Below are 26,358 nucleotides of genomic sequence, written 5' to 3' on the forward strand. Positions count from 1 at the left end.
AAAACAAACTGTGCAGATACGAAAGAAAATAATAATAAACAAACGATCAAATAGAGAGGACAAGAGATGAAGAGACTTTGGAATGTACAGGTTGTGGGAACAGTTCAGAGATGGGGTGAGGGACGTTATCCCCTCTGGTCCAAGAACTGGATGGTTGGGCGGTAATAATTGCTCCTGAGCCTGGTGGAATCCTGTCCCTTTTTTCCTAATGGCAGCAGTGAAAAGAGAGCATGGCCTTTGTGGTGGGGCCTCGATGATGGATGCTGCTTTTCTGTGAGAGTGCTCTGTGTAGATGTGCTTCGTGGCGGGGAGGGCCTTACCCATGATGGACTGGGCTGCATCCATTACAACTTTGCTTTATCTGCCAAAAGCGGAACTTCTCAGTGGCCAAACATTTTAATTCCAATTCACATTTCCACTCTGACATTTTGGACCATAGCCTCCTCTTGTGCCAAGATGCAGGGGCAACACCTTATATTCTGTCTCCAACCTGATAGTATGAATATCGATTTCTCCTTCTGATAAAATAAAATTTCCCCTACCCTCCCTCTATTCCCTACTCTGGCCCTCTACCTCTTCTCACCTGCATATTATTTACCCCAGGTCCCCTTGTACTTCCTTTTCTCCTATGATCCACTCTCTTCTCCTATCAGATTCCTTCCTCTCCAGCCCTTTACCTTTTCTCCTCATTTGGCTTCAGCTATCAGCTTCCAGCTAGTCTTCCCCCTTCCTTTTCAGAACTTAAGGATGGTCTCAGCCCGAAACGTAGATGCTGCCTGACATGAATTCCTCTAGCATTTTATGTGTGTTGCTTTGGACTTTCAGCATCTGCAGACTTTCTCGATCCCGTACATTTTGTAATTTTTTTATAGTTGGATACAAAAACCTGAAAGTATGTGTGACCAGGATCAAGGACTGCTCCCACCCTGCTGTCATAAGATTATTGGATGCCTCAATGGGTCGATAAGATGGACTCCTGACCTTACAATCTCTGTCATTATGATGTTGCACCTTACCGTTTACCTGAAATGCACTTTCTCCGTAGCTTTTACACTTTATTGACAGACATACTTTATTGATCCTGAGGGAAATTGATTGATTGATTGATTCTGCATTCTGTTATTGTTTTACCTTGACTACTTCAATGCATGATGTAATGGATTGATCAGTATGAACGGTTTGCAAACCTCGGTACATGTGACAACAAAAAAATCAATACCCATGTTCTTGCTTTTCAATGGCGGTTGGCAGACCAACAATAAGTGAACGACCACCGCCAAGTGAGTGTGGAGGAAAAAGACAGGAGGTCTACCTTATAAATTACTCCCCTCCCAAAAAAAATCAAAAAACCTAATGCTTTTCAGAAGGTCGAATACATATTCAAGCATATTACGATGGCAGTGATATCCTAATAAACTTTTCATGTTAAATCCTGTCTGCCCCAAGCTGGACTTTTCAAATTTGCTGGTGCAGTACCATTGACTGGCACTTGGCAGAGCCGCTGAGCCAATGATCGCAGCGTGTTTGAGGAGGCGGGGCGCAACAGACGGGGTGAAAGGTCAGCCCAGGTCAACATGACGTCAGTAGATCATGGCTGATGTGGGCAGTAAGTCTTTGAGCGGCCTGCTGTTTGGCCTGTCTCAGATCACCTTTTACCGTAACCCTGCCGTTACCGAGCAGATGCTCAAGGATGAACTCTACCCCGAGCTTTCAGAGCAAGATTTCCAAGTTCTGGTGGAGAAAATGAACGGTATCCTACGGGTAGGTGAAGAAGGGACCGCGACCCCATCAACCACCAACTGCTCTCCAGCGAACAGCAGTCTCCTTTACATCAGCTTTCTCTAATCCGAGAAATGTGATTGCTGACATGTCGTTTGATGTAGTAATGCATTGTGTAATGCATTTGCTGTACAGCTTTACTGATGTAGTTTGATTGGTGTACATTAATTGAATCCTCCAAGACCAGTCGTTACCACCGAGACAGTAACGTCTTTCAGGAGATGTGTTCCAATACCAGTGTCCCAATCTTTCAGCGCCCTCTGCAGTCAGTTCATTCAAGAATACCTCTATGTATCTACTAATAATTAAAGCAAGAGACTTCATATGCCGGAAATCTAAAAGAAGGAAATTACTGGAAGCAGTCGGCAGGTTAGGTCGTGTGTGACAAGAAAGAAATAGATCTAGTATTGCAGGTCAATGACCTTTGACTAGAGTGGGAAAATAGTAAAACACATGCATTTATGTGTTGGAGTGGACAGAGTGAACAAAATGACTTTGGTGTGGTGTGGAGGGGTGGAATTAAGGTGTTCTATGCTGTCTGTTTAATAAATGTGTGCAGTTAGGTATTGAAATACAACAAAATATACTTAATGGAAGTGTTGAAAGTGTTATACATTCAGTAGTTTAATATTTTGTTCTGATCAGGCAGTTTCTGTTGGGTTGGGTGGGGGGGGGAAGTAATCAATACCTCATGTTGATGACTGGAACAATGCTACTTAAAATTGCTACTGAGCTGCTGTATGCCCAGTAGGAAGATGAGTGCCTTGTTTTAAATATATATTGGACTTTGTTTTGACAATATGGGGGCAGAGATAGAGGTTAGAGTTGGATGCAGAATTATATTGACAGGAGAGTGGATTTGCAGAGTCACCTTTGCAGACTGAACAGAGGTGTTTCGCAAGGTGGTCATCCAACCTGCGTTGGTTTCCTCGGTGTTACGGAGAGCACATCCTGAATACAGGATGTGATGCATTAAATCTGTGGAGTGCAGGTGGAAGAACTATTCAAGTCTCGGGAGACTGGGAAGAGTACTAGAAAAGGTTGTGCTTGCTGCTCTGTCATTGTGTTAGCAACTACCTCCAGGAAGGGATGGTTGGTAGAGGTGGAAGTATAAGCCAGGAAATTGCTAAAATAGTCCACTCTCTTCAGAGTGTTAAATGTAAAAAGGTGATGATTCTGGCTGTGGAATCCCATTGAAGATTACAGCAATAACTGAGAATGATCCTTGGAATGTGAAAGCTAGCAGGATGGAAGATGAGAGCAACAAGAACCCTATTCTGGTTCTCGCTGGGCAGAAAGGACGTGGAGATAGATGGTTTGTATACTCTAGTAGATGGGGAAGCCATAGTTGAGATATTTTGGAGAGACTGCTGTGGTAATCAGAACAAATAACAGATGGAGAAGCTATTCTCAAGATTTTCTCATCGACATCATTGTCTGAGGTGTCTTCTCAATGTCTAACTGTGACTTCTCATTGATCAGAAGGCGCCTATTTCCCATGTTTCCTCCCTTACCACCTCTAATCCAAATCAGAACAACTGTTTATTTCTTCTCCTCACCTTCCATCCCATCAGTGTTCATTCAATGCATTATTCGACATAATTATTGCACCCACAACATGATATATCCACAAGATACATCTTCTCCCTTCTCTTTCAAAACTCCGAGAAACTATTACGCACAGTTTCTTCGTTTGCACTGCTAAATGCATCAATCACTCCCTTCTTGTCAATTGCTATGCAGCTGCAAGTGATGTTATCAATTGCCCATTTATTTATGTCCTGGGGGCAAAACAGTGTTTCTGTGGTGAAGCAGTTTCACTGCAGTGCAATCACATCTGAATGTTAGAGTAGTGAAAAATAATTGATACTGCAGCTCTGATCCAATTAATACAGTTGCAAGAAAAAGTTCGCAAGCCCTTTGCAATTACTTGGTTTTCTTCCTTGATTACTCATAAAATGTGATCCGATCTTCATCTAAGCCACAATAATAGACAAACACTATGCTTAAACTAATAACACTCTGACAATTGCACTTTTCCTTTCTTTATTGAACACATTATTTAATCATTCACAGTCCAAGCTGGAAAACACATGTCAACCCTTGTATTTAATAACTGCTAGAACCTCCTTTAGCAGCAGTAACCTCCACCAAACATCTCCTGTAGCTGCTGATGATACTTGCACAATGGTGAGGAGGAATTTTAGACCATTCCTCCATACAAAACTGTTTCAGTTCATCAATATTATTGAGGGACCTTGCATGGACAGCCCTCTTCAGGTAATGCCACAGCATCTCAATCGGGTTAAGGTTTGGACTCTGACTTGGCCATTCCAAAACACAAATTTTTGTAATTTTAAACCATTATGTTGTTGATTTACCCTTGTGTTTCAGATCATTGTCTTCTTGTTTCATCCAACTTCTATTAAGCTTCAGGTGACGGACCGCTACCCTGACATTCCCCTGTAAAATGTCTTGATACAATTTGGAATTCATTGTTTCCCTCCACGGTTGCAAGCTGTCCAGGCCCTGAGGCAGCAAAGCAGCCCCAAGCCATGATGCTCCTTCCACCATGCTTCATAGTTGGGATGGGGTTTTGGTGTTGGTGTGCAGTTCCTTTTTCCTTCCAAATATAGCAGTGTGCATTTCTGCCAATAAGTTCAACTTTTGTCTCCTCTGTCCTCAGAACATTTTCCCAGAGGTGTTGTGGAACATCCAGGTGGTCTTTTACAAACTTGAAAGGTGCAGATTTTTTTTTTGGTTATCAGTTGTTTCCTCAGTGGAGTCCTTCCATGAACTCTGTTGCTATTCAGTGTTTTTTTTTGTAGTGAACACATGAACAGAGACTTTAGCAAGTTTGAGAGATTTCTGCAGTTCTTTTGCTGTTACCCTTGGGTTCTTTTTCATCTCTTTTCAGCATTGAACATTTTGCTCTTTGTGTGATCTTCGCAGGATGCCCACTTTTCAGGAGAGTAGCAATTATTGTATTTCCTCCATTTGTAGATAGTTTCTCATGAACTGATGATCACTCAGATCTTTAGAAATGCTTTTGTAGCCTTTCCCAGCTTCATGCATCTTTACAATTCTTCTAAGGTCACCTGAAGGTTGTTTTGATCACATTGTGCACATAAACAGATCTTTCTTGAGAAGAGCAGACTGTCAGTTACCTGATTTTGTGTGTCTTTTTATAGGGTAGGGCATGTCTACAACCCACCCCTCCAATCTCATCTCATTGATTAGAACACCTGACTCCAGATAGCTTTTGTAGAAGGCATTACCCCAGAGGTTCACATACTTTTTTGAACCTAGACTGTGAATGTTTAAATAGTTTACTCAGTATTGATGAGAAGAAGTACAATTGTTTGTATGTTATTAGTTTTGTCAGATTGTGCTTGCCTATTATTGTGACTTAGATGAAGATCAGACTACATTTTATGAGTAATTAATGCAGAAAACCAGGTTATTTAAAAGGGTTCACAAACTGTTTCTTGCAACTATATTTGATATAATTGGTATAACTCCATAACATACAGGTGGAAGAAAAAGTTTGTGTACCCTTTGCAGAATTTTCTACTCCCTACGGAATTTTCTATTTCCTTCTTTGACTGTACACCAAGGTTCCTGTGTTCCTCAATATTTCTTTGGTCCTGAACATTCATTTTGTATTAGTTCTTCTAAAGTGCAATATTCAGGGAGTTTTGTATTTGGATAAACATCAAAAAAGAACTATTGAGGATAATTTGCATGTCAGGATGGTGAATTGTCTGCAGGGGAGTACTGCCATTGCCAGCTGCTCTTATCATTGATTCTAGAGGTTGCAGTTTTAGAATGAATGAATGCACTGTTTGTATAGACAAGGTACACCAGCAGAGATAAATCTGTATGTGTAAATGATTAGATTGGATACATGACAACAAGACTACTTTATCTTGTAGGGATTGAGCCCCTTAAGAACCTATGGGGCTGCACTCAATCAGGTAAGTGGGCAGTATATTGGCTGGAAAATCAGCTCATCCTTTGTTTGAAAGATTGGATTTGTGGAAACGTGCCCCAGATTTTTCATTGCAAATTTCCAGCCTCTGGCTTGACCTCGTCTTGCTATAGTATTCATGTGCCTGTACTGATTGAGTAGGTCAGTGATGTTCCAAGTATGCTCATGGTGGGGCTGTGGGCAGCAGTTCAGATGATAATAGTGATGAATGTCAAATTTGAATGGCTAGATTACACCTGTTGGCACTTTTTTTTTTGCAAATGTTATTTGCTAGTTATCACTTTGTGCCTGTTACATGCAATAATACTGTATGTGTTTTGGCTGAGAGGTTTGAACTTAGTGTGGTCATCAGCTGGCAATTGACTTATGACACAATGGAAGGGGGCTCACTGAAGAAACTGACGTGAATGGGCCTTGGGTACAGGTGAACGAATTGTTCAGCACATTGTCTTGGGGCTGAGGTGGCTGATTTCCAAAGAGCACAACCATTTTATTTTGTGTAGGGCAGAGGTTCCCCACCTGGTGTCCACCAATCCCTTGACTTTTAGTATTGGTCCATGGCAAAATAAAAGTTTGGGAACCCCTGGTGAAGGGAATGGTTCACCCTTCATTCTTACTGAGCAGTTTTACCAGACTTGTTGATGCCAAGGGGAAAAATTCATACCTCCTTTGGAATTGAGCTATTTTATTCATATTTTAACCAAGTTTGGAATGTGTGGCTGCCAGAACCACAAATGCCTTTTCATAAATATCACTTATGACATTATTGCTGATACTTTTATGTCATTGAGCTAAAGACTCCAACTTGTGGTCCCCACTTGGTTCACTGCTTTGATTTTTTTTTCTTGGACACCTTGGTTATCATGCCTGGTCAAATGCTTATTTGATATAGGGCAGACATTCCCTCCTTTCCTATGGATTTCAGCTCTTCTCCTTCTCCAGTTTGAGCAAGTCTGTAATGAGAGTGAGTGTGAGTCATTGAGTAATACAGCAGCAAGACAGGCCCTTTGGCCTAATCGGTCCATGCCAATTCTGCTTGTCCCAGTTGTCCACGTTTATCCCAAAACCTCTCAGCCCCTCCCCTCCAGGTACTTATTCAAATGCCTTTTAGATGTTGCAGTTGTCCGTCTTAACCATTTTCTTGGGCAGTTCATTCCAAGAACTCGCTGTTCCCTGTGCAAACAATTTACTTGTCAGGTAACACCCACACATTGCAGGAGGAACTCGGCAGGTCAGGCAGTATTCATGGAAAAGAGTAAACAGTTGACATTTTAGGATACTGTCAGGGGTTTATTTAAAGTAATTCTTATATATGGCAAATACTTTAACATGATCATTGCAATTTACTTAAAAATAACATTCATGAACACATTTTCAAGCATTCAAATTCTGTACGTCTGTGCATTTTCCATCTTGAATGTGGAAATTTTCATTTTATTTCCAATATTAAATATTACCCTCCTTCCCTTTCTTCTATGAAGAAACTGAGAGGGTTCATTGACTTGTCATTTCTATCTGTAGATCTCAGATGATTCAGACTTGATTTTGGCACATAGCCTCACTTTGCCAATATTATAAGGACATTATAATGACCTCTAGTTAGCTATTTAATTGTCCAACACAACTGTCATTGTTAGATCTCAATGCACAGAGTATAAAAAATAAGGTGGACGATCTTGTTGCACTATTACAGATTGTCAGGTATGGTGTTGTGGCCATTGCTGAATCATGGCTGAAGGATAGTAGTAGTTGGGAGCTGAATGTCCAAGGTTACACATTGTGACAGAGGAATAGGAAGGTAGGCAGAGTGAGTGGTGTGGCTTTGCTGGTAAGGAATGGCATCAAATTAGCAGAAAGATGTGATGCAGGATTAGAAGATGTTGAATCCTTGTGGGTTGAGTTAAGGAACTGTGAGGGTAAAGTAGCAGTTACATACAGGCCTCCCAAAAGTAGCTGGAATGTGGACCACAGATTACAATGGGAAGTAGAAAAGGAATTCAAAAGGGAATGTTATGATAGTCATGGGAGATTTCAAAATGCAGGTCGGTGGGGGAAAATCACCGGATCTTGAAAGTGAGTTGTTGAATACCTACAACATGGCTTTTTAGAGCAGTTTGTTGTGAGCTTCTAGGGGATCAGCTACACTGGATTGGGTGTTGTGAAATGAACTGGAGGTGATTAGGGAGCTTAAGGCAAAAGAACATTTAGGAGACAGTGATTACAATATGACTGAGTTCAACTTGAAATTTGATACAGAGAAGGTAAAGTCTGACATAGCAGTATTTCAGTGGAGAGAAGAGAAAGTTGTGGTATGAAAGAGGAGTTGGCCAAAGTAATTGAAAAGAGATGCTGCCAAGGATGAGGGCAGAGCAGCAATAGTGTGAGTTTTGAGGAAAAATGAGGAAGGTACAGGATAAGTGTATTCCAAAATGAAGAAATACTCAAATGGCAAAATATTACAACCATGGGAAGTCAAAGCTAATGTAAAAGCCAAAGAGAGGGCATACAAAAACGCAAAAATTAGCGGGAAGATAGAGGATTGGGAAGCTTTTAAACACCGACAGAGAGCAACTAGAAGAACCATTGGGAGGGAAAAGATGAAATGTGAAAGCAAGCTGACAAATAATATCAAAGTGGATAGTGAAAGCTTTTTTTAAGTACGTTTAAAAAAAAAAGAGAGAGATGAGAGTGGATATAGGACCACTAGAAAACGAGGCCAGAGAAATAATAACGGGGAGCAAGGAGACGTCAGATGAGCATTTTGGATCAGTCTTCTCTGTGGAAAACGCTAGAAGTGTGCCAGATGTTGAAGGGCGCGAGGGAAGAGAAGTGAGTGCAGTTACTATTACAAGAGAGAAGGTGCTCAAAAAGCTGAAAGACCTCAGGGTACATAAGTCACCTGGACCTGATGAGCTGCAACTTAGGCTTTTGAAAGAGGTAGCAGTTGAGATTGTGGAGGCATGAGTAATGATCTTTCAAAAATCATTGGACTCTGGCATAGTGCCAGAGGACTGGAATATTTCAAATGTCATTCCACACTTTAAGAAAGGAGGGAGGCAGCAGAAAGGAAATTATAGACCAGTTAGTCTGACCTCAGTGGTTGGGAAAATGATGGAGTTAATTGTTAAGGATGAGGTGATGGAGTACTTGTTGACACAGGACAAGATAGGATAAAGTCAGCATGGTTTCCTTAAAGGGAAAATCTTGCCTGATGAACCTGTTGGAATTCTTTGAGGAGATTACAAGTAGGATAGATAAAGGGGATGCAGTGGATGTTGTATATTTGGACTTTCAGAAGGTGTCTGAAAAGGTACATGAGGCTGCATACCAAATTAAGAGGCAATGGTATAATAGGAAAGTTACTGACATGTTTAGAGCATTGGCTGATTGGTAGGAGGCAGCGAGTGGGAATAAAAGGATTGTTTTCTGATTGGCTGCCAGTGACTAGTGGTGTTCAGTAGGAGTTGGTATTGGGACTACTTATTTTTATGCTGTATATCAGTGATTTAGATGATGGAAGTAGATGGCTTTGTTGCCAATTGTGCAGATAATACAAAGATTGGGTGGAGGGGCAGGTAATGTTGAGGAAGCAGGCTACAGAAGGACTTGGACAATTTAGGAGAATGGGCAAGAAAGTGGCAATTGAAATACAATGTTGGAAAATGCATGGTCATGCACTTTGGTAGTAGAAATAAATGTGCAGACTATTTTCTAAGTGGAGAAAATCCAAAAATCTGAGATGCAAACAGAGCACCCTAAAAGTTAACTTGTAGGTAGAGTCAGTGGTGAGGAAGGCAAATGCAATGTTAACATGCATTTCAAGAGGTCTAGAATACAGGAGCAAGGATGTGATGCTGAGGCTTAATAAAGCACTAGTGAGGCCTCACCTTGAGTATTGTGAACATTTTTGGGCTCATCATCTGAGAAAAGATGTGCTAACACTGGAGAAGTTTCAGAGAAGGTTCACAAGGATGATTCCAGGAATGAAAGGGTTATCATACGAGGGACGTTTGTTAGCTCTGGGTTTGTACTTGTTAAAATTTAGAATGATGAGTGGGGATGTCAATGAAAGCTAACAAATGACTTAGAGTAGAAGTGGAAAGGATGTTTCCCATGGTGGGAGAGTCTAGGACAAAAGGGCACAATGTTAGGATAGAGGGGTGTCCATTTAAAACAGATGCAGATAAATTTCTTTAGCCTGGAGGTGGTGAATTTGTGGAATTCATTACCACAGGCAGCTGTGGAGGCCAGATTGTTGGGTGTATTTAAGACAGAGCTTGATAGGTTCTTGATTGGACACAACATCAAAGGTTATGGAGAGAAGGCCGGGGAGTGAGGCTGAGGAGGGGAAAAGGGATCAGCCTTGACTGAATGGTGGAGCAGACTTGATGGGCCAAATGGCCTAATTCTGCTTCTATGTTTTACGGTCTTATGATCTTGATAGTTGGGCAGGACAGGTGTTTTGCAGAGTATCTAATCTTACTTTCAGGAAAATTAATTGCTACAAAACTTAATTGTAAGAATTCTTTTGTTTATATTTCAGACTTTTATTTTGCATATTCTTCTAAATAGGAACTACTATCAGGAGAAATAAAACAAGCAGCTGATTGTTATGACTTGCCATAATGATCAGCACCTTGTGGTCAGCTGACTTTCACTGATTCCTCGTTGTTCCAGTCAAGAAATCAGTTCTGGAGTAAAGTATTTAATTGGTCATACTGGGAAGTGTCAGTTTGGGTTGAGTTTTGAGACTGGTGTAGTTTTACAAAATTAGGGGTTATTTCAATCTCCAGCTTGTTCTATTGCCTGGCTTCAGGTCTCATCAGTAGGTATAGGCGAGTGAACACACCAAATTGGCAATGAGGTGCTGTATTATATCAACATGGCAATTCCAGCAAAAGACTTGTGCACAATCCTGCAAGCTCACCTGAGGCTGCTAAGCTGAGGTTAATCAAAATATTAACCAGCGGGTTGTCAGTGAGTTCAACTACATCAATGTCAATCACTGAACAGGACTCACGAGTCGATTGTGTACATTTCCAATTTACAGTTCGATGCTGTTTCGGAAGTTGTGTTTGAGTTATAGTTTTAGCACTACGAAGATGTATTCTGGGTCATGTTTGCCAGTAAAGTGGACTCCTGGAAAACATGCCCTTTGCTCTGAAGTATTGGGTACTGCTGAACATGAATGCCATTTCAACTTCATTCTGTTTAAGAACCTGTGCGACTTATCATTTGATGAAACTGACCAACAGTTAACAAACGTTTTTGGAGAGCAGTCATCTCTCTTCAGTATAGGCTACCATTATCTAAAACTTGTTAAACAAGATGCCATTGACTTTATCAGATGCACCAGTATTGTCAATCATGAATGTGAAAAGTTCAAGCTGGGTAACATGACTGAATTACTGTTCAAGTGTCTGATTTTTAAAAAAAAAAATTATTTGTGCACTTCAAACACCTGCTGAGGCAGATATACATAAACTGCTCCTGGCCACACTAGAGCACAGCACTGATAATATTCTATGAGCTGTTACTCAAGAATGTCAGCATTTGATCAACCTGAAACTATATTCCAACCCAGTTGAACAGACCAAGGTCAATGCAGTGTCTAGTTGCCCAGACATCATCACTCACTAGATCTGCACGTGGCCAAACACAGCCGTTAGAACTGTGGTGCTTGGTATTTTGCAAGAAAATGCAAATACAAGAAACACATTTGCAGTAAATGCCATTGCCATGGTCACAAAAAAGGCTTTTGCCATCCTTTATTGTGTTCAAGGCCAGTGCAGCAGAGAAGTCTATGGATAAATCGAGATGGAAACCTTGGAAGTCATCTTTGATGTGAAGAAGTTCCACAAGATGCTTAATGACAGACACTTCACCCTCACTGATGTTCATCTTCAGGTCTAAGAAAGCCACACCAGTGAATACACCCAACTGTCTGCAAAGGTGAACAATGATATTATTTGCCTATGATTTTTAAATCAAATACACAGCAACCCAGAAACTTGGTCAGGCAGATGACCTCTCCAGACTTGGGAACCAACAGGTCAGTGAAATTGAAGATGTAGTTGTTGCTGTGATTTCATTTGATTGTGAGGTCCTCCAGGTTGTATTAAATGCTGCTGAAGGTCTTCCAGTCCCAGGCAGCAAAATCAGAGCAGAAACAACTGCACACCCTCTTCTTCAAAGTATCTCTGGATGCCTCACTAATGGATGGGCAGGCAAGGTTGAGGAAGATGTTGTACCCTTCTATCGTCATCATGCATTGCTCTCTACTGTGGACTCTTGCTTAATATTCCACCATGGTCAGCCAGGCATCAAGAAGCTTTGTGTATAAGCCGGGTATAGAGGAAGATATCACACCCATATGCAAATAGTGTACTCAGTGCTCTGTGGCAGCAAAGAATCCAAGTACTGTAGATCCAATCCACAACCATGGCCTAAGGGTACCAGACCTTGGAGTTGAGTACATAATGACCTTGCTGGCCCAATCAACAGGTGTACCTACCCTGTCCTGTTTGAAACCTATTCCAAATAGCCAGAAGTACTATCTTATCAAGTCAACAAGTGACGGGCTACCATTCAACACCTGCTGCAGATCTTCAGCCACTTTGGGGTGCTAGAAACACTTGTTTCTAGCACTGGCACTCAATTTAGTTCACAGCAGTTTGCTGCAATCTACCAGAACACTGAAATTATCCACATCTGCCCCCCCCCCCCGCCCCATATCATCCACAGTCTAACGGAGAGGTTTTGTGGTTACCTTCAATCTATTGCTTTTAAGTTGAAGGGAAGGAGCATTGTCCGAGGCTCTCAACACATTCCTATTGACAAATCGAAGGACACCGCATCTAGGCCTTGAGGGGAAGTCTCCAGCTGAAGTGCTTTTGGGAAGAAGACTGCACAGTGTTGATGTGATACTGTTCTTTGAAGTTACCATAGACGAATGTCACTGGTGACACCACATCAACCTGTTGTGGCCATGTGCTCCCAAAAGCACAAGAAGTTTGTTGGGCAGATCTTCAAACACAGAGCTGGACCTTCAACTCCTCCTGGAGGGGGTCAAATAACCTATCACCAGCAGCAAGCAGTATCACAAGAAAGTGAGAACCTGTAACTGCTAAGAAGGACTAATTTTCAGCATAAACCGGTCATTCCATTCCAAGTCAACCCTTGGCTCAAATCCTACAACTAATCATCTTCAAGAGGGAGGTGTTATGATGAGCCAAAACAATCATACCTAGCAGTCAGTGGAAACCAATTCCAGGCTGACTTTCATTGATGGTCGTTCCAATCAAGGACTCAATTGTTCTAGGATAAACCATCTAAGTAGTCATTCTGCTGAATGTGATATTGGGTTGAGTTTTGAGACTAGTGTAGTTTTACCGAGCGAAGGGTCATTACGAATTCTATCCATTTCTATTGTCTGTCTTTGGGTCTCATGAGTTGTTTAAGGCAAACACATCAACGATGTAACAGTTTGGTGTTTTAATAGATGTATCATGTCCTGTTGAATTGGTTCTGCTCAAATATGGCGTTTTATTTCATTGTGTCTAGTTTACAACATGCATTTGACTGTTTCAGTTGCACTTGAAGGGATATGAAATCAGAGCTAGTTCTTGTGTTAATGACAACTATTTGCAGAAACAAGTACCAGTTCTTTCAGTAATTTCAGTACTTATTTGCTGTAACACTAAATTGCCACCAGAGGTTCCCCATGTGCTTTGTAACAATGGCTGGAGTATTAAGGCATTATCTCTCATTGTAATTTACAACCACCCAAATACAGGCATTTTAGCATTAGAATACTTCTTATAACCATATAATAATTACAGCACGGAAACAGGCCATCTCGGCCTTTCTAGTCCATGCCGAACGTTTACTCTCACCTAGTCCCACCGACCTGCACTCAGCCCATAACCCTCCATTCCTTTCCTGTCCATATACCTATCCAATTTTTTTTTAAATGACAAATCGAACCTGCCTCTACCACTTCTACTGGAAGTTTGTTCCACACAACTACCACTCTCTGAGTAATGAAATTCCCCCTCGTGTTACCCTTACACTTTTGCCCCTTAACTCTCAACTTATGTCCTCTTGTTGAATCTCCCCTACTCTCAATGGAAAAAGCCTATCCACGTCAACTCTATCTATCCCCCTCATAATTTTAAGTACTTCTATCAAGTCCCCCCTCAACCTTCTACGCTAAAGAATAAAGACCTAATTTCTGATTCATATCCTTTCATGTGCAACTGAATCAGTCAAGTGCATGTTGTAAACTAGATACAATGAAATAAAATGCCATATTTGAGCAGAACCAATTCAACAGGACATGATACATTCATTAAAACACCAAACTGTTACATCGTTGATATGTTTGTTTGCCTTAAACAACTCATGAGACCCAAAGACAGACAACAGAAATGGATAGAATTCATGTGAATTCGTGTGTGAAAAATTCTTGTGATTACTTTCCACTTAATTTCAATTTGTACTACTTTGTATCAGTGACAACTTGTAAACCAAAATTTTTGAAACATCTGTTACTCTGCGTCATGGTAGTTGCCAACTTCCATGGTAGTTTAAAACTTTTAAAATGGTGCACAGGATTGGGTTAGGTGTGTGCTCATCCTCAAGTCAAGTCCCTTTTTATTGTCATTTCAACCATAAACTGCTGGTACAGTACACAGTAAAAACGAAACAACGTTCCACCAGGACCATGGTGCTACATGAAACAACACAAAACTACACCAGACTACAGACCTACACAGGACTACATAAAGTGCACAAAACAGTGCAGGGCAGCACAATAATTAATTAATTAATAATCAACAAGACAATAGGCACAGTAAAGGACAAATTTCAATATACAGGTAGTCCCCGAGTTATGAACGTCCGACTTATGGACAACTCGTACTTATGAACCGAGGAAGGAGAACGCCGTCTGCCATTTTAAGTCATTGCCGTTGACACTGTATTGAGTGTTTAACTGTGTATTTGGCTTAAATTTTTCTTAGTAAGATTCATCCTGCCCCCCCCCCCCCCCCCGTTCTGGTCAGCTGGTGGTGCAGTGAAACGGAGGTTCCTGAGTTCGATCCAGTGACAGACCACTCCCGTGCCGGGTTGATAGCGATCCAGTGACTCCTGTACCGTCTCTGCCGGGTTGATGTCGAGCTCCCAACTCGACCTCGTTTTAAAAAAACACTGCCACCTGCAGTTTAAATTCCCACGTGGAATATTGTGGAGGATCAAATAGCCAAACCCAGCACAGCCCCCACTTGTCCCATTTAACCTGTCTTAGTGTAGTGGAGTTTAAGACCTGGGGAATTCAGTGTGGTGGTCCTTAGGACCCAGCGGACCTCGGGAGGTGGTGGAGCTCGCGACCCACCGCCTGCAGTGTTTCTGTTCCGTTGACGGGAAGCGATTGTGATCGAAAATAAAGTGGAAATAATAAAGCATTTGGAAAGAGGGGAAACGCCATCGGTCATTACTTTAAATTTACTTTACATTGGAAAAGTGTTAGGCTGCAGTCAGTCAACGATCGAAACAATTTTAAAGGATAACTGATAAAGTGAGAATAATGGAAGTGATTAAATAATTAATCACAATTAATAAGTAAATAATTAAAGTGAAAGGCCCTGCTCCGATGAAAGCTACAATTATTACTAAGCAACGCAGTGGTTTAATTATTGGAATGCATACGTTTCTTAAGTGTTTTATATGCATAGAAAGGTAAAATATATACTATATACTAAGACAAACGTTTGACTAACTGACGCTAAATAATACCGGATGTACTTGTTCCGACTTACGTACAAATCCGACTTAAATACGGACTCAGGAATGGAACTTGTACGTAACCCGGGGACTGCCTGTAATAATAAATGATGTAGATGTCAGACTAGACTCTGGGTGTTGAGGAGTCTGATGGCTTGGGGGAACAAACTGTTTCACAGTCTGGTCGTTAGAGCCTGAATGCTTCGGTGCCTTTTGCCAGATGGCAGGAGGGAGAAGAGTTTGTATGAGGGGTGTGTGGGGTCCTTCACAATGCTGTTAACTTTGCGGATGCAGCGTGTGGTGTAAATGTCTGTAATGGCAGAAAGAGAGATCCTGATGATCTTCTCAGCTGACCTCACTGTCCGCTGCTGAGTCTTATGATCTGAGACGGTGCAATTCCCGAACCAGGCAGTGATGCAGTTGCTCAGGATGCTCTCAATACATCCCCTGTAGAATGTGATGAGGATGGGGGGGGGGGGGGGGGTGGGAGATGGACTTTCCTCCGCCTTCGCAGAAAGTAGAGACGCTGCTGGGCTTTCTTTGCAATGGAGCTGGTGTTGAGGGAACAGGTGAGATTCTCTGCCAGGTGAACAGTAAGAAACATGAAAACAGTTGTTGGGTAGTGCACAATTTGTTTTGGGCCTTTTAAAAAAATTGTGATTTGTACTTTTTGAGTTTGATATCACAAGCTCAAGTGAGTTTGCTCTTTGAGCCACATTTATTTGCTTATTGATGTTCCTTCTGATATTCCTTTGACCTTCAGTTTTCAAATTTGTATGTTTCATAACCTAGCATTTACTTTGGTGAAGCATAGAAGAGTTTATTAATTACAGAATTGAGAGAACTGAGAGTGGTTTCCTGAGGGAAATATTTTCCCTCAGCCCTTAACACGTAAACAAAAGAAAATGCTCAAAGCTCAGAGGGTCAGGCAGCACAAGTGTGGGAGCAGAGTTAGTCTTTCCAGCCAATAATCCTTTGTCAGAACAAAGGAAGTGAACATTTCTGAATTGGAGAAACCTTTTGTGTAATATTTGAATGTTATGCTGGAAACCTCTGTTTGGTCTGCAAGGGTAGGTTCAATTTGCAGTTGCCAGTCTCTGCCCCACTCTCACTCTGACCTCTGTTTTTACCCTCTCATGATGCCCAGTGTAAGCTTCCAGAACAGCATCTCATCATCTATAGATATTTTAAACCTTCAAGACTTCATAGTGCATTTATCGATTTCTGATATGTGCAATAGGATGCATTTGAGTTTTTAATGGGAGTGACTTCTCACTCGTCTCATGTTTTAGTCGTGGAATTGGCAATTAATTGCTCATTTCGGTGACAAAATGTTATTTTTTTGAAATCTAATAGCATTCTATTTGAAATCCTTTGCACTTGACTTTCAGATTTAAATTATAAGGTGATTTATTTCAAAAGTGCTTGCAAAGTTAAATTATACTTGATGGCAGCAATAGCATTACAATTGGAATCAAATGATAGTACATTCCTAATAGTTTTGCTGAATTAAAAATAGAAAATGCAATATCTATTCAGTAGGTCACTTAGCATTTAGTAAAATAACCAGGCACATCACCGATACAATTTGAAGCAGGAGTAGAACGAAAAGAGGCAACACAAGATTAAAATTTAAGATCAAGATTCAAAACTTATTTATCACATGTACATCAAAATATACAGTGAAAATATAATGCATGGTTTGCATTAACAGCAAGAAAATATCAATTTGAGGTAGAATAAATGTTAGAGAAATGTTTTGGATTGATGATAAAATGACACAAAATTCTTACTTAGCCCTGCTTCTCTGTCCAATGTGCTGAGTATGTCAAGAAATTTCTACATTGATTAATTTCAAATTGAAAACATTATCAATATTTAACTTGGGATTTATTCGTGTAGCAAAAAATAGCCACAGTACTTTCTCTTGTCATTATTATGAAATGTCTTTAAGGATAAGAGCAGTTAATTTCATGATGGTACAAATCCTTAAAATGGCTGTGTTGTATTTGAGCCAACAAAATGGCTCATAATCTGCCTTTCTTGTATTTACTAACTGATAAAATAAAATGCTGACTAACTCCTTCCTTTTCTGGCCTAAAATATGCTGAAAACTAATGTTAATTATGTATCACATGAATATGGTCTGAATAATTGTCACACCCAAGTTGTTCAGTCATCTTGGGGCAGGAAAAATTAAGGGCCAGTGACTTTTTTTTTCAAGCAGGGGACTCTACTGGTCATGTTCCACTGCACTAGCTGCCCTTTTCCTCCTCGGTCAGTGTTAACAACTGGCATTAGGCATGGAATATTAATGAACATTAATTTTTATGTCAACATTTATCATTAAGACTGCCAAGTTAAATATGGGACAAATGTGTTTATAGACAACACACCTTGTAATCTGCAACAAATGATATGAATTGAAATCCTATTTGTGTGCTGTAAACTTGTTAACCTCCTCACTGTCTTCATGTCCTCAACCCATGATACAGTATTTAATATTTGGGCCGGGGTGGGGGGGGGGGGGTTCAAGACCATGATATTGGGCTCGCTTATGCTCTCCAAATATATTCATCTGTTGTTTTATGGATTAATTCCTGCATTTCTGGTCCTCAGTTAATTTATTATTAGTTTTCTGAATTGTTAATTTTCTGTTGGTCTCCTCTGTTTAATACATACTTAGTTATGAAAGATACTCTGTGTATGTTTCATTAATTCACTGCTGACTAAACTGGATTATTCTGTTGATCTCTATTGTTTTGCACTTTGAATTATGTAGACTTGATTGTCTGTGGCTTCTTACCTTAAAAAAAGTTCTGTTTTGATGTTTAATTTCTATCTTGATACTATTGCAAATGATTGTACTGTTATTACTTCATTCATAGGGAATTTTGCTTTTGGTTTATCAGTTCTGAACTCTGCAATGCCATGGGATGATGATGAGTACTCTTAAAAGGTACAGGCAACAGAAAAGTTTCTTACAGGAATGGCATTTGGAGTCATACAGCATGGAAATAGACCTTTGACCCAACTACTGCATAACAATCAAGGTTCCCATCAAAACTAGTCACATTTGCATGTGCTTGGCCCATGTACCCCATCCAAGTATCTTTTTAAATGTTATTAATGCACCTGCTTCAACAGTTTCCTTTGGCAGCTCATATTCTGTGCATGGACTTCCTTCGGGGTGAAGAAGTTGCCTCTTGGGTTCTGTAAAATGTTTTCCCCTGATATTAAATCTGTGCTCACTACCTCTTGGTTCTTCAACCCAGGGGAAAAAAGTGTGCATATCTATGTCCTTCATGATTTTATCCACCTTGATAAGACTCCTACACTGCAATGAAGTCCCATCCTGTTTCCATAACTCAGTCCCTTGAATCCTCTGAACTCACTAAAGCAAAATAGATTCTCTGCATTCTTTTCAGCTTAATAGATACTCTACCAGGCTGACTAAAACTGAACACTATATTCCAGATGAGGCCTCACCAATATCTTATGCAAATGCAGTGTAACATCACATGTACTCTGAGCCCAGATTGATAAAGACCAACACATCAAAGGCCTCCATGTTTATCTAATACTCCACTTTCAGGTAACCACGGACTTGTATTCTTAGGTTGCTCTGTTCAGCAACACTCCCTGGAGCCTGACCACTTGTTGTGAAAGTGTACCCTCATTTTGTCTTTCCAAAATGCAGAATCTCACACTATCTAAATTGAACTGGTTTTGTTATTCCTCAGCCTGTTTATCCAGCTGATAACAATCTTCTCTGTCAGTGACACCACCCATTTTAATATCATCTGCAAGCTTACTAACCAACATTAGTGAGTATGTTTTCGATCTCACTTAATAGTTACATTGTTCAAACTAAATATATAATTTTGTGTATTTTTTTTCCCCACTTGCTTACTTGGCTCCTGCCCCAAAACATCCAAAAACTAATTTATTACAAAGGATGGGAAACTAAAATTTTGGTACAATTTCACTTTTTTGAGCTAAGTATGTGGAAATGACACTTTAAAACAGTGCTTTGAGTCAAAGCTGTGTTAGAATACCTATTTTGATTTAGTATGTTAATGACTTTTCTGTTTGTCTTCATGATCACTTCCATTTCACATTGGGTGGATTTGCATTTCACTGGGCTGTCAGTTTTAAAGATTGCTGCTTCTGTTGATAATAAAAATGAGTGATCAAGTACATAGAAACAGAAAACCTACAGCGCAATACAGGCCCTTTGGCCCATAAAGTTGTGCCGAACATGTCCCTACCTTAGAAATTACTAGGCTTACCCATAGCCCTCTATTTTTCTAAGCTCCATGTACCTATCCACGAGTTTCTTAAAAAACCCTATCGTATCCACCTCCATCACCATTGCCGGCAGCCCATTCCATGCACTCACCACTCTCTGAGTAAAAAAACTTGTCTCTGACATCTCCTCTGTACCTACTCTCCAGCACCTTAAACCTGTGTCCTCTTGTGGCAACCAAATGCCTCTCATCATTTTATACACCTCTATCAGGTCACCTCTCATCCTCCGTCGCTCCAAGGAGTAAAGGACGAGTTCACTCAACCTGTTTTCATAAGGCATGCTGCCCAATTCAGGCAACATCCTTGTAAGTCTCCTCTGCACCCTTTCTATGGCTTCCACATCCTTCCTGTAGTGAGGCGACCAGAATTGAGCACAGTACTCCAAGTGGGGTCTGACTAGGATCCTATATAGTTGCAACTTTACCTCTCGGCTCCTAAATACAATTCCACAATTGATGAAAGCCAATACACCATACGCTGCCTTAACCACAGAGTCAACCTGCACAGCTGCTTTGAGTGTCCTTTGGACTCGGACCCCAAGATCCCTCTGATCCTCCACACTGCCAAGAGTCTTATCACTAATACTATATTCTGCCATCATATTTAACCTACCAAAATGAACCACTTCACACTTATCTGGGTTGAACTCCATCTGCCACTCTCAGCCCAGTTTTGCATCCTATCAATGTCCCGCTGTAACCCCTGACAGCCCTCCACACTATCCACAACACCTCCAACCTTAGTGTCATCAGCAAACTTACTAACCCAACCCTCCACTTCCTCATCCAGGTCATTTATAAAAATCACGAAGAGTAAGGATCCCAGAACAGATCTCTGAGGCACACCACTGGTCACTGACCTCCATGCAGAATATGACCTGTCTACAATCACTCTTTGCCTTCTGTGGGCAAGCCAGCTCTGGATCCACAAAGCAATGTCCCCTTGGATCCCGTGCTTCCTTACTTTCTCAATAAGACTTGCATGGGGTACCTTATCAAATGCCTTACTGAAATCCATACACACAACATCTACTGCTCTTCCTTCATCAATGTGTTTAGTCACAGAAAGTTCATTTTTATGCAATATATTTGCTTATGAATTAATGACATCGAGTTTTGCTGAGTTGCATTACCTTTTAATTTTCCCATTTGTGATTAGCCATTTGTTGAACCACTTCAGCATGTGTGGTCAAGGTTGTAGCATTTTGGTATAATTTGTTTGTTAATCAAATCAAGTTTGCATTTAGTTGTCATTAAACCATACATATATACCCATGAATACAGTCAAATGAACCAACAGCCATATAGCACATATTTTGAGGCTCTCTGTTGGATGAGGTTGACTATGGATGTTGTAAGCCAGCTGTCTACTGATACACATGCTAGGGCAGAACGATACAGAGAGCAAGCTGTTGCGCATGTAGCAGGCTTCCCCTTTCCACCTAGCTGATGATCCAAAGGAACGGCCAAGACCAATACAGTTTGACACTGGCATTGCAGGAATTGCCAATCAGTGTTGAACTCAATGAAGGACTGCCTAAGGAATTCCAGCTCTGGATTTTTCCTTGGGGTTTACTCCTAAAGCCTTCCCCATGAGTGTTGTAGATGCAAGGCAGTGGAGGCTTGAGATCAGAGATTTCCTTCTGGATAAGCTCCATCTGCCCAAAGAAGCTGGTTTTTCAGGTGCTTGTCCCCCACCTTTGCCTGTTCTCCTGTCTGTAGAAACAGCCCTGCTGGGCTTAGTAGCCAAACCACATGTGAAGACCAGGAGCCGAACTTGGTTGTCAGAGGTTATTTGAGATGCATGCCATTGGGAGCTTTTAATTGATAGTAGGAGCTTATCCTGACTACCACCCCTGTCTATAACAACTTTAAGGAACCATAGTACATATAAGGTATCAATAAACGTATACACTCAGACCCCGCTTAACACTGGGAATGCACTCCTTGAAGGTGGAGCGTATGTAAATCAGTGTTATGCATCATTATAACATTTATGTGAATAGACATGTGCCTGATTTTTAAAACCAAATCAAACCTGAGATAGTTTTTACACACACACACCCCTAACCTGTACATCGGTGCAGCAGCAACAGATCACAGCAGCAGCGGAGGGAAGTGGATAGTGGTTACATCCTAGAGGAGGGAGCAGGCTGTGGGTCCTCTAAATTTGACTGCTTCTTCGAGTAGGCGTCGATATTTGACTGCCTTTTCTTAAATTTCCTCTCATGAAGCAGTTCTTGGCAGCAGGAAATCATGTCAAGAACACCTCTCTTTGCCTTATTGCTTTGCTCCCAGTCAGGGTCATTCTGATCATCAATGTAGCCAATTTCAAAGAGGTGCTAACATCAACCTGATGCTCACCAGCTTCCAAATGCTGTATCACTTGCAGTTTCACATCCATTCTAATGCTTTTTCTACACATCTCAGATGTACTACACTCACTGGAAGTTGCAGGCAATTTTCTAGACTTCATGGGTGGAAAAAAAATGGAATAAATTGGCAAGAGAGCAAGAACATTTACACAAGTGGGGAGGCAGTGTGTGAACTAATATGTGAATGGCTGTGAGTAGCTCAGAGCATGTGTAAAACATTCTCATTGGCTGATTGAATGTTAACTGTAGTGGCGACTGCTTTTGAGAAGTTTTTAAGTGTTTGCAATGAATTTCTGTCATTTAAAAAAATGTCAGTAAAGAATTGAATAACTGCGTCGTAACGAATCAGTACAATGCGGGGTAGCATTATGCAGGGTCTGTGTGTCGTCAGACAAAATATATAATTTAACCCAAGTCTCTGAGTGTTATGTCCTGTAGATTGATGGTGCTTTAATATTGTCGGTAAGAACAAACCCACAGCACTCCGCAGAATGCAATGCAGCTTGTCTTCCACTGAGTGAACACTGGGGGCAGCACTGATGGGCAGGGCTAGTGCCTAACCCAACATTGTTGTGGGCAGGCTGTAAGCTAATCTTACGGGGATGGGAACCGGTATGATAGAGCTGAGTCTGAGCCAGCAGGTTTACAAGTAGATGATGGGTGTAACATGAATGTAAGGAAGGACAAGCCAATGACTGGGTACAAATGCAGACAAAGCAAACAGTTAAAATCTACCACAGAGGCACAATTCAAAAGTGCAAAGAATGCAGGACTAAGGGTGCTGTATTTAAATGCATGTCATAATCAGAATAAGGTGGATGAACTTGTGGTGCAATTAGAGATTGGTTGGTATGACGCTGTAGGCATCACTGAGTTATGGCTGAAAGAAGGTCACAGTTGGGAGCTCAATATCAATGGATCTGCTTTGTGTCGAGGAATGGGAGGTGGGGTGGCTGTGTTGGTAAGAGATGGAATTAAATCTTTAGGAAGAGGTGACATGGGGGTCAGAGAATGTCAAGTCTTTGTAGGTGGAGTTAAGAAACTACAAGGGTTAAAAAAACATTATGGAAGTTGTACATATACATCTCCAAGTAGTAGCCAAGTTATAGGGTAGAGGTTGCAAAGGGAGCTGGAAAGGGCATGTAATAGGGATTGGGAAAATCAGGTTGGTGTTGGATTGCGAGAGTGGGAATTTGTTGAATGCCTATGAGGTGGCTTTTTAGAGCAGCTTGTGCGTGAGCCTACTCAGGGAAAAGCTATCTTAGATCGGGTGTTCTGTAATAACCCAGATCTTATTAGGGAGCTTAATGTAAAGGAACCCTTAGGAGGCAGTGATCATAATATGATTGAATTCATACTGCAATTTGAGAGAGTGGGAGAAAGAAAGTACAGGTCACATGTATCAGTATCACAATGGAATAAGGAAATACAGAGGCAGGAGAGAGGAGCTTGCCCAGGTGGATTAGAGGAGGATACTGGTGAGGATGATAGCAGAGTAAAGGTGGCTGAAGTTTCTGGGAATAGTTCACAAGGCACAGGATGGATATGTCCAACAGAAGTAGTAGTTCTCAAATGGCAGGGGTAGGCAACCGTGGATGACAAAAGGAAATTAAGGACTGCATAAAAGCCAAAGAAAGGGCATATAACGTAACAAGAGTGAGTGGGAATTTGGATAATTAGGAAGGTTTTAAAATCCAACAAAAGGCAACTAAAAAAGCCGTAAGAAGGCAAAAGATGGAATATAAGGGCAAACTAGTCAATAATATGAAGTGAGATACTAAAAGTTTTTTCAGTTATATAAAGAGTAAAAGGGAGGTGAGAGTAGATATTGGACCACTGGGAAATGTTGCTGCTGAGGTAATAATGGGTGACAAAGAAATGGCAGATGAATTAAATGGGTACTTCACATCAGTCTTCACAGTGGAAAACACTAGCAGTGCCAGAGATCCATGAGTGTCAGGGAGCAGGAGTGGGTGCCATTGTTGTTACAAAGCAGAAAAAATGCTAAGTCTTAAGGTGAGTAAATCACCTCGACCAGATGGACTACATCCCAAAGTTCTGAAAGGTTGCCAAAGAGACAGCAGATGCAATAGTTATGATCTTTCAAAACTCACTTGATTTTGGCATCGTACCTGAGGACCTGAAAATTGCAAATGTCACTCCACTCTTTTTAAAATGGGAGGAAGGCAAAAGTAAAGGAAAATCTTGGCCAGTTAGCCAAACCTTAGTGGTTGGAAAAGTGGAGTCTATTATTAAGGACAAGATTTCGGAGTACTTGGAGACTAATGATAACATAAGTCAAAGTCAGCATGGTTTCTTTAAAGGGATTCTGTTGGAGTTCTGCAAGGAAGTAACAAGCAGGATGGACAAAGGAGAGACAGTAGATGTCAGCTTTTCAGAAGGCACTTGATGAGGTGCCACACATGAGGCTGCTTAAAAGGATAAAAATCCCATGGCATAATAGAAAAGATACTGGAATGGATAGAGGAATAGTTGACAGGCAGGAGGTGGTGAGGGGGAACAAAAAGAGCCTTTTCTGGCTACTGGTTTCTTTTCATCTACTGGCTGCTGGTGACTAGTGGTATTCCTCGGGTCAGTATTGGGACCGTTACTTTTCACATTGTTTGTCAATGATTTAGTTAACAGAATTGATGGCTTTGTGGTAAAGTTTGTAGATGGTGCAAAAATAGGTGGAGGGGTAGGTAGTGCTGAGGAAGCAATGCAATTGCAGCAGGATTTAGACAAATTGGAAGAATGAGCAAAAAAGTGGTAGTTGGAATACAGTCACAAACGACAGAAAATCCGCAAATGCCGAAAATCTGAGCAATAGGGTTTTGGCCTGAAATGTTGACTGTACTTTTTCCATAGATGCTGCCTGGCCTGCTGAGTTCCTCCAGTATTTTGTGTGTGTTGTTAGATGAAATACAGTGTTGGGAAATGTATGATAATGCATTTTGGTAAAAGGAACAATAGTGCAGACTGTTATCTAAATGGGGAGAAAATTCAAACATCAGAGGTGCAGAGGGACTTGGGAGTCCTCATGCAAGATTCCCAGAAGGTTAATATACAGGTTGAGTGTCCAGTAAAGAAGGCAACTGCAATGTTGGCACTCATTTCAAGGGGAATTGAATATAAAAACGAGGATAAAATGCTGAGGCTTTGTAAGACGTGAGTCAGGCCGCACGTGGAGTATTGTCAACAGTTTTGGGCCCCATATCTTAGAAAGAATGCGTTGTTATTGGAGAGAGTCTAGAGGTGGTTCACGAGAATGGTTCTGGGAATGAAGGGGTTAACACATGAGGAGCATTTGGCAGCTTTAGGCCTGTACTCACTCGAATATAGAAGAATACAGGGGGGGATCTCATTGAAACCTACCAAATGTTGAAAGGACTAGATGGGGTGTATGTGGAGAGGATCTCTCCTAAGGTGGGGTATTCAGAACTAGAGGGCACAGCCTCAAAATTGAGGGGTGACTCTTTAGAACAGAGATAAGGAGTAATTTTATTAGCCAGAGAGTTGTGAATCTGTGGAATGCTCTCCCACAGACAGCTGAAGGGGCCATGACTGTGGGTATATTTAAAGTGAAAATTGATAGTTTCCTGATTGATTAGGGCATCAAAGGTTATTCCAAGAAGCCAGGTGTATGGGGTTAAGTGGGATCTGAGATCAGCCATGATGAAATGGTGGAGCACACTTGATGGGCTGAATGGCCTAATTCTGCTCCTATGTCTGAAGGTCAACTTCTTGATAATTGACCTAACTGCACTCCAAGGAATATTCAGTGACTTGTATCAATTTCCTGACTCATGCTTTTCAACAACCCTTTCATGGAGTTGCTTGGAATGTTCTTCTGTCTTCATGGTGTAGTTTTTGCCAGGATACTGACTCTCCAGCAGGTGGACCTTCCAGATACAGGTGTATTTTTACTACAATCAATCAAAACACCTTGACTGCGCACAGGTGATCTCTATTTTTTTTACTAGTTATGTGACTTCTAAAATCAATTGGCTGCACCAGTGATGATTTGGTATGCAATTTAAAGGGCAGGGGCAATACTTGTGGAATTAATTATTTTGTTCTTTTTATATGTAATTAATATGGGTCACTTTGTAGAGATCGG

At 41.0% G+C, this 26,358-nt stretch overlaps 1 protein-coding gene across 1 annotated transcript in view; it reads left to right on the forward strand.

Moving 5' to 3' along the window:
* The first annotated feature begins 1,556 nt into the window (after positions 1-1,556).
* Positions 1,557-26,358, forward strand: part of commd1 (copper metabolism (Murr1) domain containing 1) — a 107,869-nt gene continuing 83,067 nt past the window's right edge. The window contains exon 1 of the mRNA XM_073051177.1: positions 1,557-1,761. Within this exon, the coding sequence (XP_072907278.1) occupies positions 1,591-1,761 (171 nt within the window). The 5' untranslated portion in view covers positions 1,557-1,590. The remainder of the gene's footprint in view (positions 1,762-26,358) is intronic.

This window comes from Hemitrygon akajei, chromosome 7, assembly GCF_048418815.1.
Source record: "Hemitrygon akajei chromosome 7, sHemAka1.3, whole genome shotgun sequence".
Taxonomy (NCBI): domain Eukaryota; kingdom Metazoa; phylum Chordata; class Chondrichthyes; order Myliobatiformes; family Dasyatidae; genus Hemitrygon; species Hemitrygon akajei.